This window comes from Homarus americanus, unplaced genomic scaffold (assembly GCF_018991925.1).
Source record: "Homarus americanus isolate GMGI-L3 unplaced genomic scaffold, GMGI_Hamer_2.0 scaffold40248, whole genome shotgun sequence".
In the NCBI taxonomy this organism is placed as follows: domain Eukaryota; kingdom Metazoa; phylum Arthropoda; class Malacostraca; order Decapoda; family Nephropidae; genus Homarus; species Homarus americanus.
In genome coordinates this window covers 3620182-3635837 of record NW_024712526.1, presented here as the reverse complement: position 1 = coordinate 3635837, position 15656 = coordinate 3620182, and the positions used below count along the sequence as shown (strand labels likewise).

General features: G+C 38.8%; 1 protein-coding gene across 1 annotated transcript in view; it reads right to left on the bottom strand.

Annotated features, from left to right (window-relative positions):
• LOC121860965 overlaps positions 1–15656 on the bottom strand; it is a gene marked incomplete at its 5' end in the record, with an annotated part of 152005 nt that overhangs the window by 115722 nt on the left and 20627 nt on the right. Inside the window, 4 exon segments of the mRNA XM_042358385.1 lie at positions 1679–1846; positions 6978–7019; positions 14645–14818; positions 15102–15179. Coding sequence (XP_042214319.1) covers positions 1679–1846; positions 6978–7019; positions 14645–14818; positions 15102–15179 — 462 coding nt within the window.

Below are 15656 nucleotides of genomic sequence, written 5' to 3'. Positions count from 1 at the left end.
AGCCCAGCGACATCAGAGGGCTCAAGGCAAAAATTCCTCTCAATGAACAACATCCCTGTCATCACTCTATGCAAGATCTGCGCTTGCAGGATTGGACCCTATAGTCACTCTACAGGCATCAGAGAATAACACGTAACCCATCAATCATCTCATCTGGAGCAACATCGTCATCGACTTCGATGGACTTCCATAAGCAGTAAGTAAGCAAGTCTGTGTGTAGTAGTAGTAGTAGTAGTAGTAGTAGTAGTAAATAATAATAATAATAATAATAATAATAATAATAATAATAATTTACGGTTTATTGAAAATGTTCTGCAGCCCAAAGGCTGAAAATATACATACAAAGACATGGGATGGGTGGGTGGGTCGCTTAACAAAAGCTTTCATTATACTGAAAGAAAAAGGGGCATGAATTGAACATACAAATTATTATAGTTTACAGTTGATGGCCCGGGCCTGGGCTGGTCATTGAGACACCCGGTGGTGTGGTGTTCACGTGGTGTAGTAACTTGTCCCCGGGTGTTGATATGAAGGACCTTATGTGGTCATTGAGACACCAGGTGGTGTGGTGTTCACGTGGTGTTGTAACTTGTCCCCGGGTGTTGATATGAAGGACCTCACGTGGTAATGGAGAGACCGGGTGGTGTGGTGTTCACGTGGTACAGTGACTCGTCCTCGGGTGTTGATATGAAGGACCTCAAGTGGCCATGGGGACACCGGGTGGTGTGGGGTGGTGTCACATTACCTCACTCCGCTGGGTGATGTTGTGTTATCTCGTAGTCATGTGCATAGCAGGCCGGCCCTCTGTTGTTCCCAGGGTGGATGGATTAGCACCTCCTGGTCAGATGGTGGTTGGTTCCCAGGGGTGCTTATCTCACTGGTGGGTCATGGCTCTCACTGGTACTGTCTAGTGCTGAATTCACTGGCTTAAACACTGTTCAACACTGATCCCACTTCTTTCCCAAACGAAATTGTCACTTTTGATTATGTTGATATCCCGGTGGTGAGGATGGGTCGGAGAGAGGGAATTCGGGAATGGGCCAACATGGGCAAGGAGGGCTGCTGCTCAGCAGGAGCAGTGCCTGAATAGGTCTTGACCCTACGGTGGTCAAGGATGTGTGTGTGTGTGTGTGTGTGTAATTTTACGAGGGTGTTCATAAATTAGTAATGTTAATAGCAGCATGGATGGCAAAATAGTTACAATTACTATTAAATTAATCTGATTTACTTAATACAAATGAAAAGATTTACAAGTGACAGTAAATTCAAGGTTGGTGGTCACTTATGAGAAAGTCCAGATGTTAAATAAATTACAGCTGGGGGTAGAATATGATGGTCGCAAGTAAATCAAATAAAAATTTCACTTTTTATAACAGCAGAAATTGGAGCTGATTTTCTTTGAGGACTCATCATACTGTATAAGCCTACAGAAATACAGTCCCAAAGGGGAGTACAAGTGTAGTAATTCCCATATATTTTGCAATCTGATGTCATAAAATACCTAAAGTGCGCTATTTTAATTTTTGCCGGGACCCAAATTCGTACAGGCGGGAAAACTTTCGTAACATGAAATAGTGGTGGCAATTTAGGAAATTCATAAAAGCGAATTTTCATATATGTACATATCTCAATACAAAGCAGTTATTTATATAGCATACAAACACAATACTGGACTCACAAGTATCAATACAAAAGTCAGCAGCTGCCAAGAGCTTCTCTTTGGTAGTTTGGACAGCACACCACAGTTCCTGTCCCTCCTCCTTCACACATCCTTCCACCAACTTGCCTTTGTAGAGGAATAGTTGGCACCGCAGGCCGCTCACAGACATCGGTATCTTGTTACGAACTGCATCCCAGCATAAAGATCATAAGCTCCTAAAACACAGCTTAGCACACACATCCACAGTCTATTATGAGATTAATTCCAGTATTATCATCAGCAGTGTCTCATACATGCTCCTAGAACTCAGCTGTTAAGAAATTAATACCAATACAATACTGTATAGTAATCAACAGTAACTCACATAAATACTTGTGGAAAACACCTGTTACAGCACAAGTTACTTCCAACCAGGGAATAATCTAGTTACCCTTCTGGACATTACGGACATGGGCATTTTCCTGCATACAACAATGGTGTGTGAAGTCACTTGTACAAACAATGCAAGAAATACTGATGGTAAGTACAGAGTGAGCAGTTCAGTTACACAGTAAACCTTCAATATTCCTGACTAACTAGAAGTGGGGGAAAGACTTGCAAGGAAAATCTGTATTTCTGGAATATCTAGATTGTGTTTCCCAGGGCATAAAATAAAACTATCTTCAGTACTACCATTTTCAATAAAATGTGCACAGTTGTATTGTGAACAATTACAACCATCCTGTTACTTAAATTTTCCATTAAACATGAAAAAGAAATACAGTGACAGATCAAAACATTCATATCTTAAGAGCAAACTAGAAGTGTAGCATGACACATTGGATACTCTAGTCAGTGTGATAATGATACATGTATTGTATGTTATTTTCTATATACCTCTTGTTCACTTTCAACAGACTCAACACTATCACTTGCCATGGTTAGGAAATAGGAAGCACTACACAAAAAATAGCACAGAAGAGGAATTACAGAAAAAAATTGGTAGTGTCTGATATAACCAGAGCAGCAGTAAACAGAGTATTGTACTGGGATACACATGCAAGCAATGATGGGCATCAATACACTAAATTGTCTTAGGCAATACCGATCGGTACTTTGTAGATGGTTAAAGCGATACCAATACATGTATCGCCGATACTTTACTATAAGAATAAAGAAATTCCATAATATGCATGACATGATTATGCTGGGGTAATAAAATTTAATCTTCTGGTGATGGTGTTCGTTTGTACACAAAAATAAATCCAATAAATTCTAATTTCCGCTCATTTTATCCCAAACATTGGACAATGGTTTTGGAAAAATCCCTAAATGGCACCTGTAAGCTGACGGGATTCAGCCCCCCCCCTCACCGATAGATCACTACATATACTTGTGGCATGATGGATGACTCATCAGTGATTAAAATGGAATAAAATCAAGAGGTTTACAGAGAAATTTTTGGATATACATGAAATTTCTGGAGATATACCACCATTTTACTAAAAATTAAAAAAATCTGGAGAAATCCAAACTTTTCTGGGTATCTGGCAACAAAATAAGAAAGGTGCGGCCGACAGCCGTCTAATATGCGTTCAGCTCGCCCGTCACCCTCACTAGCATATCACAGCCTCCAGCTGTAGTTCATAGTTAGAGGATGGGACACATTCATTGGCATTTATAGTTTGAGGATGCGACATACAAACAGAAATAATGAATAATGTACTTGTGTATTTTTACTATATGATATAAATGTAAATATTAGATCTTTCAACTATTATTTTTAATATAATTATATTTATGACAAAATACAACTAAAAAATAATGATGTACCATCCAACTTTTTGCAATTTATAAATCTATTACCGGGTAACTCTAAATTTCTCTAATAAGTTTTCATCTTTAATGGGAAAAGTGATGCCGTAACGTAAACACAAAGGTTTCCAATGGTGCTTTACACATCAGCTTCTCTATAAACACTATTGTTCTTCTCCATAATATACTAGCAATTCGTGGATACATTCTAAATGGATATGTGGCATCAGTAAATTGAGTATGAATGATTAATTAGACCAGATTAATTTTACAGTACTGTATTGTATACTGGATTGCTACAGATTTTTTTTATTTTTTTTTTAAATAATATATATATGGGTGAAATAGGGTCTGGGTTATCTACATTTCTGAAACAATGTAGACCAGATTATCAAGAGTATCTGGTACATTGTCAAACTGTGTAGTGCCACAAGTGAGGGAAGCCATTACCCTATAGACACTCAGTAATGTATTGCCACAAATACAGATACATATTCATGACACAAAATTATTTGTTTCTCCAATGCTACTGTTTGGAATGTGAACTACCAGCAGTAGATGATACTCACCTCTTCAACGTGAATGGAATCTATGTAGCCAGTTTAAATGTACATGAGGCAAAATTATTGAAAAGTCCAACAATCTTGAACAATGATGGCCTGTACTGTACACTGAGACACCCTGGTCCACCTACAAGCAAGTCCTCATCTCACCTCGCCAACCTTGTTGCTGCTCATATTTTATCTTCTATTGACTTATTTCACTTTGTTTCTCAATCTCTCAAGGTCTATCTACCTGATTCTTAACAATAAACCTTGTTTATTATAATAAGTATTTTTGTCATTATGTTTTCTTAAAGGTCTTAAAACATTAACTGTAGAGAAATACATACAGTGCAGTGCAGTGCTGTACTGTACTGTACTGCACTGTACTGTACTGTACTGTACTGCACTGCACATCAATGGCATTAGAATATATCATACATAATTATGATTACAGTAAGATCTCATATTTCGCGCGATTTCATTTCACATTTTTTAATTTCACGAGTGCTACCTAATGTAACCAAGTCTTATAGTTGGCATAAAATATCGTGAGTTTCGCGAGACCCAGCCAGCTGAATGCTGGCCACCGTCTTGAATGACGTCACAGCCCACATACCAGTTACAGTCATTTCTGCTACAAAGCATGTTTTGTCAACGCGAATTGGTTGTAACGCGATTGATGAAGAGGGAGGGACACTGTTTGTAAAACGCGAACTTTTGCATACGAATGTTGGCTAAAGCTCGATTCCATCCTCAACGTTTTAAGCGTGGTGCAGGGTTATGCAATGTTTACAGTTCACATTCGACATCACATGTTCAATTGATTCGTGTCTTTTGTTTGTGAAGTGTTTTATGAGAGTTACTCTGTAAATTTTGTTCTTTTTTTTCAAATTTAGCTGTTACCCATAAATACTGTATAAAAAGAACAAGTAAAAAGAATGTTTCGCAGTGAGGACTAATAACGGTTTACACCGGCAGTCTCTTTTTACATCACGTGATCAGTTGAATCGCGCGGTTTCTGTCGATTACTCCTTGATTTTCGCCGTTTTCTCCAACTTTGTTGTGTTAGCGATGAATATGGAAACAACCTTGTAAAGGATTGCCAACACGGTTTTATGCCGGGGCGCTCCTGCTTAACACAATTGCTCAAGGTATTGGATATTTGGACCGATATTCTGGAATGGGGTGGCAATATCGACAATATATACCTAGATTTTGCCAAGACTTTCTCCAGTGTACCCCACAAAAAGCTGAATATCAAACTGGAAGGGTACGGAATTCGGGGAAATGCCCTAGCGTGAATAGAAGACTTTCTACATGACCGCAAGCAGTGTGTGGTGATTAATGGCACGAAATCATCATCCGTACCTGTCACAAGCTGGATACCACAGGGCAGTGCATTGGTGCCCGCTGTTGTTTGTTTGTTTGTTTCATAAATGACATGCCTGACGTTGTACACTCCTCCATACAAATGTTTGCCGATGACGCCAAGTTATTTCGGGAAATCAAGAACCAAGCGGACTGTGAAGAGCTGCAGAAGGACCTCTGTGAGCTCCAAGAATGGTTGAAGAAATGGCTACTGATTCAATGTCACGAAGTGTAAGAGGATGCACCTGGGGCGAACCAACGGTAAGGAGGAGTATCATATGTCCCAACGGGATGAAGAAACTGCTCTATTTTTGACCGAATGTGAGAAGGACCTAGGTGTGTAAGTTGACAATGAGCTGAAGTTCTCGGGCCATTGTGAGAAGAAGGTAATTCAGGCAAATAAATTATTGGGTCTTATAAGAAGGTCGTTCAGCTATCTAGATGGTCCGTCCCTCGTAACCATCTACAAGAGTGAAGTGCTTCCCCATCTGGTCCCCGAGATATGCTAGGGACTGTCAGTTGGTTGAAAATGTTCAAAGGAGGGCCACCAGACTGGTGCCTCGACTCCAGCACCTCAGCTACCCGGAGAGATTGGAGTGCCTGAACTTGCCTAGCTTATACTACAGACGGGCAAGGGGGGACCTAATAGAGGTGTATAAGCATCTCAAGGGCACTACTCAGTTGAGTGTCCTTACTTGGAGCTGACAGACGCTCGCCCCACAAGGGGTCACAGCTCAAGATTAAAGAAGCCGCAAGTCCAGAAAACTGTGAGGGCAAACTTTTTCGGAATGAGAGTTGTGAACTCTTGGAACAATCTACCAGAAAGTGTTATGATTGCACCGAGTGTGAGCTCTTTCAAGATAAAACTTGACCAACACTGGAGCGGGTTCAGGTACATACAGGAGCCAGTGCATGCCCAGTACTTGCCAACACTGCGTAACATACGTGACCGATTGCCCAAGCGGCTAACGAGCCGATCAGTGGTGAAGAGGATAAAAGTGAAAGTAAGAAGCATTCTGGTTGACTGAATTGCTGGTGGTGAACGAAAGAGGTTTAGAAGAACACAACTATTGCGTTGTAGCTCGCGCCATCCTAGCGATCACCCGGAATGCAATTGTGTGCTTTTTTGGGTGGTGCTACCACCTGTCGAGTCAAGATAGTGGCTTCTACCTCTACTGGGGGTGCTGGTGGGGGCGGGACAGACCCACCTAAGCGGCCAAATAAAGAAAAGGAGAAGCGGGACTATCAAAAGGGAGTTAAGTTTGCCAAGTACTTGATGCAGGATAAGCAGCGTGTGATTAAGTTACTGGAAGAACGCCTAAAAACTAGTTTCCGGAAAGCACAATCAGGTCAATAAAGGCAGAATTTGTATCATTTGGAGGTTATAAATGGGAAAATCAGAGGTTGATGTAGAGTGGCCAGTGTATATTGTTATTTTTCCCATTACAGTAGTTTATGTATTTGTATTTGGCGAATTTGAATTTGGCACAATTTTTCCAGTCTTTATTACTTGCGAAATACAAGATCTTACTGTACATACAATTCAACTCAAACTAACAGCACATAACTGTCAAAAAACTTCAGATTTAGTTTATTTCTAAACTACTCACCTGCAATCCTTCTCGAGAGATCATACCGGTAGTAGAAATTATCTGCAGAAAGATGCCAGACTGAGACACTAATAACAAGTGAGTTACTTATAAATATACTATAATATCAATATTATTCCATTATTTTACCATATAAGTACAGTAATGTGTTAACAATACATCATAATTCCTTCTTATACCTATATACGTACCTAACAAAATAAGATGGTTTTTCTGTCATTATAATATTTTTTCATTTCAACCAAAAAAATTTTTCTTCAGAATAATTAAAGACTTAATACAGTACTCCCTCGCCATTGGGGTTATACTCTATAATTCTCCCACATGTGACAACAGCTGGGTCTAATGAGAAATAAGAGACTCCCGAGAGACATAGAATTAAGTACAGGGTGTTTGTTACACTGTTATTGGAAAAAAAAAATAAATAAATAAATAAATAAAAGCAGAGACATTCACTGTAGGGACCGGGGGTCATGCCCCCCCCCCCCCCTTCCCGGATCAAGCTTGTGTTATGGGAAAACCTTGTTTGGTTGGGTCAGGGGATTATTGCGGTTATTTTTTTTTTCCTCCTCTAAAGTTTCCTCCAGGTTGATAACTGAACCTAGCAGCTGGTCCTGTTCCCCTGTTAGACATTCCTTTTACAAATTTCTGAAAGGTCTTATTACTCCTGGGAACAGTAATATGAATAGCTTACTCAACAGTTGATTTATACTTAAATAATGCTTATTCCTCAAATAAAGCAGGAGAAAGAGGGGAAGAACGTAGCAGTAGATAAGTACTACCACTTGAAGAATTATGAGTTGTACAGGGAATATGTAATCCCTTGTATAGCAGCAGCAAAACATGTGTCTACTTCTGAACTGTCCTCACAGTCCAGCACAAACTTAGTCAACAACTGACACATCATGATTGCAGACCAAATATCCACTGCCAACTTCCTAAATTTGAATTCTTCAAGCAACAGTGCAGAAGCGACTGGTTTCAAATTTATTGCATGACTGATGTCAGCATATTTTGGAGCCAACAAATACTGGGAAAGTTCACATAAGAAACTCTTTTTTTTCATTAAATTGGAACTTCAAAAAACTATCTGAGGGAATGAATGTTAAGTCTTTCAATATATTAGCCCAGATTTCATCTATTTCAGAGATCATTTTTGGACAAATATCAGGCCAAGAAATTGTAGTATTACCTTCAAAAAACAATGAATGATGACCCACAGTTGCTTGGCCTTCCTGTCTCTTTGTAAGTGTCGAGAGATCAGGAAGTTTAGAAACATTTTCAAAAAATACCTTGAATAAGGAATCCACATATTCAGATGTGGTAGAAAACAAAGAAGACTTAGATCTTACCAATGTTACCCAAAGCCTGTTGTGATCATCCTTACACTCAATGTTATCCATCAGCTGATTGGCAGTCGACAGCAGCCTGTTTCCACTCATAGTAACCAACACTTTTGCTCCAGGTGGAAGTGGTTGCCAAAATGGGGACAGGATGAAGTCAGTCTCAACAGGTTCTCCCTGCTCTAGTGACTAAACACTATAATTAGAGCCAACTTCCTCATCTTTTTTATCCAGGAATCCACTAAAATTGGACTGACTAGGTAGAGGTACTTGCAACCTTCCTACTGCCTCATTATCTTGAATATCCAATAACCTACTTTTCTTAGCAGAAGCAGGTTGGTGTAACTGGGGATTAAGTCTCTTACCAATCACCAGGCCCGGATTATCCATTAGGCACAGTAGGCACAGTGCCTAGGGCCTACGAGATATTGGGGGCCTACGAAAAATAAAACGAGAACTTTTCTTCCCCTTTTTCTACAGGTTATTATTAAATTGATACTGAGGTACTTTTTTCCATTTATTTATTATTTAATCCTATTAGTGTCCACCAGCTAGCTGTGCTTCTTGTAAACAAAACTATTTCTGTACTGTACAAGAACAGCTGATCTAACCCATTTTCTTTTACTCAATTCATGGCAAACATCACTGAATCTTATTCTTTCGACATCACATTTTATAATTAGGTACTAGCTTGTGTTATTAGTGAATATGCTGTCAAATGGGGCCCCATATCTTGGAGGTGCCTAAGGCCTACGAAAGTCTTAACCCGGCACTGCCTATCACCCATAATTCTAAACTTTCTGCCAACTTGGGATCTTTTCTGCGTTATATTTAAAAATTTACTTTTTAAGGCCTTATCCTGTCTATTTTTAATTTGGATCTTCGATAATTCCTTCATATCTCCTGCAGCTTGATTAATTTAAAAAATTTTATCAAAGGAAACTGCACAATCCAATGGTGAAAACAAGTTGTCTGAAACACAGCAGCTATGATTTATGCAAGCAAAATGAGGATCTAAATTGGTAATCCAAGTGGCTCTACATCCTTCATAATTACATGTAGTATGGTCCCCTTGGGTCCTGGGTGAAACTACAGTACTAATACTGAATTCACATCCTCTACTGACGGACAATTCCTTGTATGTAGTGTATGAGATGAACTCCCCAATCCTTTTAGCTCATCACTCAACACTAGTTCCCCAGGAAAAGTTCCATGGTCTCTTCCATCATCCAGCAGTCCAGACAACTGTCCTTCATCCTCCACTTGCACATCACTAATCTAAATTAGAAGGAACACTATGAGTCACATTGTATCATCATAATAATACAAGGGAGATAACATTTTCTCCCAAACATAACCAATATGACTCGTAACTGTGTAATTTGAGCAAGTTATTTCATTTAATATCTCTTGTTATATGAGTCACCAGTGTGAAAATCATAAACAACTAACTTACTATGTCCTGAATGGTTCTTATTTAACCCATACTGGGGTCCACATTGCTTCACAGAAACAGAATTATTGCTTCTTCTCTCTCTATTCAGATCAAGAATCATCTGTTATGGTGGACAAATTTAGACAATCTAATCGGTTCATCTCCCTGGGTTCCCCCTCAAACAGACTTGGTTATTTGTACAGATGCGTCCAAAATAGGATGGGGAGACCATTCCTCAAAACGAGAGTTCTGTCAAGGGAAGTGGAGCAACTCCCTTTAGGGCAAACACATAAACGTAAAACAATTAGCAGTAGTCCTATTCTTTTTGTTGGCAAACACAAATTTAAAAAACATGACGATTCTGTTTGCCATGGACAACAGAACGACAGTGTTTTGTCTCAATCATCAAGGCTCAACCAGATTTTGGCCTCTTCTAAAACTGTCAGAAATTTTATAAAAGTTTGTGTAACACAAACACTTTACCTCAAAGCAACTCACATACCGGGAGTATAAAACAATTGAGCAGATGCATTGTCCCATCTCAGGCTTAATTGCACCATATTGGATCCTACAACCTTCGTGACTGGATCTGTTGGACTGGTGCCCGCATCCACTACAATTGCAACAGGGATCTCTAGACCAGGTACTGCATCCTCAGTTCGAGATATCCTTGGCACTTCACGCTTGGAGTTTCTCAAAAGATGTTTAAATAGATTGTTGGGTAATTTCGATATAGTTAACCAAGTAATAGCAGGTCATAGACCCCAAACTTCTATGCAATATGAGAAAGCTTGGAAACTTTTTCAACAATTTATCAGGTTAACGACTCCAATCACATTGTCGGAAACAGTGGTGTTAGAATTTTTAGATTTTCTGTTCAGAGTTAAAGGGCTTCAAGGATCGACAATTGCATCTCATAAATCAGCATTGGTTGACCCTCTGGCTTGGGGTTTTAATATTATTTTGAACTCAAGAATTTATCAAATGCTCAGATCGTCCTTTTTTACTCAGAGACCCCCTCGACCTAAGAGAATCCCACCTTGGTCTCTAGATAAAGTTACTAAATTTCTTAAGGGGCCTAATTACAATATAAATCTGAACAAGGACAGATTGCTCCAGAAGGCAGCCTTCCTCCTAGCAATAGCAACAGGTATGATAATCAGTGAACTGATTTCAATTTCCAATAATCCATCATTATTGGTATTTTCTGAGGAAGATGTCACCCTTTTTCCTCCGGAGATCCGAAGAAAAAATGAAAGGGAGGATTTTCAAGCTCAACCTATCAGGATAAAACTGCTAATGGATGAGACAAGGCTTCCTCAATATTGTGCCCAGTTAAGAATCTTCAAGAATAATTAACCAGATTCCCCAATCGAGGCCCCTATGTACTCTCATCACAGGATGGTAAGAAATTGTCTCCTAGTCAATGACAAAATATTTATCTCAGTTAGTGAGTCAAGCAGACCCTGGCAAGAAATTTTTGGCATGACACCAGGAAATATGCAGGGTCTGTGGCCTTTCTGTGGAAGATGCTTCACATGTGATAGTGCTGGGGTCTCCTCCCCCACCTAGTTAATCTCCACAACCAGGACCTTCTTCTTTCTAATCAAAGTAAAGTGAGTATCCTAATTGTGATATGTAAATTAACATTTTACCTTCCGGTAAATGTTCCTAATATTGGAAAATATTCCAAAAAAGTTTATAATTATAATCTGGACCTAAGATAGCGGAGCCTCATACGCAATGTCACCTCCTGCTCGGGTAATCAAAGCTAGACGTCGCATTCTGGATCGAACAAAAAGCAGATTTTTTCTTAAAACCAGTTTTTGTGATATACTGTAGTCCAGAATGAACTGTCGACATCCCACCCATCTCCACCCTTCGAGAGTTGACATTTGTTTACTGCTCGCTCTAGGGCAAGAGATGACGGTGGCAATGCGTGTGATGGAGGGTGCAGGAGGGGGTTTTGAGAATTGCAATTAAATACCAGGTAGCGATGTGTCCTCCTAATATTACGTAATAAGTAGGGCCCGGATAGTTATGCACTAAAAAACCATGAAATATGCATGCAAATATGCACTAAAAACCAAGGGAAATATGCATTTATATGCACTAAAAATGTCACTTATAAAGCCAAGAATGCAGGTTATACGGAAACAAAATAGTTAATATAAACTAATGTTAATGTTTATTAAGCAATATACGTAATGTATTTAACATATATATGTGAAAGTGCTTCAAAAAATATATATGAACATGTATTTACATTATAGACTGACTTACTGGAACATGCAAGAAGTAGTTGTTGCTCCTTTTGTGCACTATTGGACTTAACAGCTTCGAGTCGGATGTGCTTGCTTGTTTTAAGGTGTTGTTGGACTTGAAATTTCTTGCTCGCTGTCACTGGTGCTTCACAATATTTACAAAACAGTACACTTCCATCAGTAGTAAATGCATCAAATTCCTTTACATATGATCTCAGCACTTCATTTTGGTTTCTTTGTACTTTCGGCATTTTCACGAGCAGCAGAAGAGAGTAGCTCCACACAGCAGCACTGCTCCTGACTGACTAACTCACTAGTCCAATGAGTCATGACCAGGTGTGGAAACGACAGATTTAAGCGACGTGACCTCACCTCACTTCACCTAACCACACCTCACCTCACCTCCCAGTACCACGTGTGCTCATTCAGTGGCAACAAAGAGATACTGCCAGATGAATATTTTACCAAAATATGCATTTATATGCAGTTATCTAGGTAATATGCACTTATCATAGAAATCACGCAAAATATGCATTTGCATATGAAATATGCAAATGCATAACTATCCGGGCCCTAGTAATAAGTAATTATTAGATGTTTTAATTGCCTGTATGTTGGCCTGGCGAGTTAATGCTAGGCATTAACAAACCTTTGTATAAAGCTAGATGCCGCATTCTGGACTATATCACAAATACTGTTTTTTTATAGAAAAAAAAACGGCTTTTTTTAATTAATTAAATGTAATAATAATGTGTTTAAGTAGGCATTAACATAGTTTTAATTCTGGAGTTGGGCTAGATAGAATTTAGCCTACTGGAGTAAGTAACTGGGGATTCATTAGCCTACTGTATGGGAGACCACAACCTCACATTTTATATACTGTAAACTATGGTAATTGTTTGTATACAATATGATTGTTCTATACTTTTTTACTTTTTTTTAGTATTACAGACAACAAATTATGTAAATATAATTGTAATATTTACTTTATAAAGATAGATTGTTGATCACCGTTATAAATACTTACAAACGATTTAAAAACATTAAAAATTTTCGTAGCATAAAATAAAATTTTTACCTACTTTTGCTTTTAATCATGCCTGGAAGTTTGGTGTGAGTTTTAAACCAAAACATGCACTGATGGACCTGATAATGAATTTTTAGTGATTAGCTTACTTTAATTTATCCTCTTTGATTTTTAAAGATATATGCATATCTATACACTAGTAAAAGTATTTTGGATGTTGCAATATGCATTATCCATGCTCCAGTGTTAGAGGTTTGTATGATGAAGGCCTAAGCATAGTAGATGATGCCAAATTGTTGTCTGAACAACATATACAGGTTGACCATCTCAAATTCGGACTGATTGGATCCTGAGCAGTGCCGGATTAGCGATTTTGCCGAACCACAGGTGGTTAGGTTAGGATCAAATAAATAAACACCTTTAACCCACTTCATAACCACCTCACCCTACCTTTAAAATACTCTGTAAATAATACAAGTTGGATAATAAAAAGAAGCAGCCACTGGACTCTCAACTGTCAACAGATGTCAGCATTGTGGTACACTGAACCTTCTCTTTATGATCATTCACTGTATACGAATTCACGTTCTTGCGACGGCCCTATTTCTTCCCATAATTCATTTTATGTGGAAAAGATCCCTATTATGCATATCTACAGAAGATATGACACAAAAGTTTTATACAGTATTATTATTATATTATCTTTATTTTTAAGCCACATTAGTGTATTTTGAATTATTTTTCCACAACTTTTACAGCAGTAATGCTCTAGAAATGGTTGTGAAATGTGGCACAGTGTGTGTGTGTGTGTGTGTGTGTGTGTGCACTGTGCTGTATGTGACGTCACGGGACGCGGCTGGAGTGGTGAGTCAGACACTCCACACACTTACACTTTCTACACAAACACCCATGCTCTTCATGTCTTAGTTTATAGTTTTATATAATATTACCTTTATTTTTAACCCACATTAGAGTATTTTAATTATTTTTCCACAACTTTTATAGCATTACTGTTGAGTTTTAGTAGTTGTGGAAGCGCCAATGTTGTACACGTCACTTATGCTGAGAACAGACACACCACTGTTGAGTTTTTTGAGAAGTTCAACCTTACCTTGTACAGTATAGACAACGTATGGTGTTTGTGCTTTACACCACGAGAAGCACTTCCATTATTCAATGAAGACCTGACTGGGGCTAAATAAGAGCAGTTTATAATAAAAATTAAGAAAAACACAGGAATAACTTGTTGCCCCTCAAACACCGTGCCAACAGCTGAGTCTGCTAGTGGCACCACCAAAACAGTAGCGGCGGGTTGGCGAGGAGACCAGAGCGAAATTTGAAATTACGGTGGCCAAATTATGTCCGAACCAGCGGTGGAACCGGATTACTGATTGCCGGATATGAGGTGGTCTACCTGTACCACACAAAAAGTGAACGAAGTGAAAAATTTGACACACCTGATCCAGCAAATATTTCTGCCACACTGGAAACTGTGGTTGGCAACATAGTGCACCAAAAATAAAACTATGGATTCTCAAACCTCATGTGGTAACCCATGGCTGATGAAGGATTACTGTATTCTGAAATAAATGACTGACCCCAATCAGCTGGGCAGGCTGTCCTGACGATGACATGACCGTCATTATCAACCTGGGTAGCACACCATGGCACATCTGCATCACGGTATATACATGCATAGAAGGCCTTCTCCTGGTACAAGAAAGGAAAGACACACCGATTCCCAGATAATGCTCTGACCAGTCGCATGCTTCCTGAAAGTAAAAAAGTAAAAAGTATACCAAAATGGGGAGTCTTAGAAGCTGGCAACCCTTAACAATAATTATAATTATCCTATCTAGTTTCTATTTAATGTCCTCAATTATTTTGGACCATCTTTAAAAACAGGAGCAACTCAATGGATGGTTTAATGCCCATTTTCAAGTTTGAAACTAATACACACACAAAAGTAGACCCCTACATACAGTATAAGTAATGACTATAATCCTCTTGGTAAAAACTGACTTTGGCTATAAAGAAAATCATGATCAAACTCACGTATGTAAAATTCTTTGGTGGTGAAGGAAGGGACGTAAGCAGGTGCAAGTTCCAAGTCCCTCACCCCTTGGTCAAGGTCTGCAGTGAACATTTCAGTTTATAACCTCTGCCATGCTGCATGCTCTCATGGCTCCACTTACCATGTACTACTGTCATTATACATACATATGACACATCTTGTCCAGACAGATAGGAAGGGGTTAATGGTATATCTCTAACTCTGAAATACTTAGGGTTTATGTGTATGAAATATCTTTTGAGGAAAACAAGTATGGTTAACTGATTTTACTGAGGCACTTAAGATTTGATCTCAGTGTCTTCAAGTTATGAAGAATTAAACTTTATTGATAAAACATCTGGAAAGAATCAAGACTGGTTAGTTTAGTCTGTTGGGTCACTTAACACCCAGTAATACTTTTTAAGTAACATGACCAATAACTTAACAACTATATTATGTTCAATTTAAAGGCAACAGTCCTAATCATTATGGTTGAATTGTTAACCCTTAAGCCCAGGTTAGGGTACTGCTGGTATAACGTGCTGTGGGTAAATTGA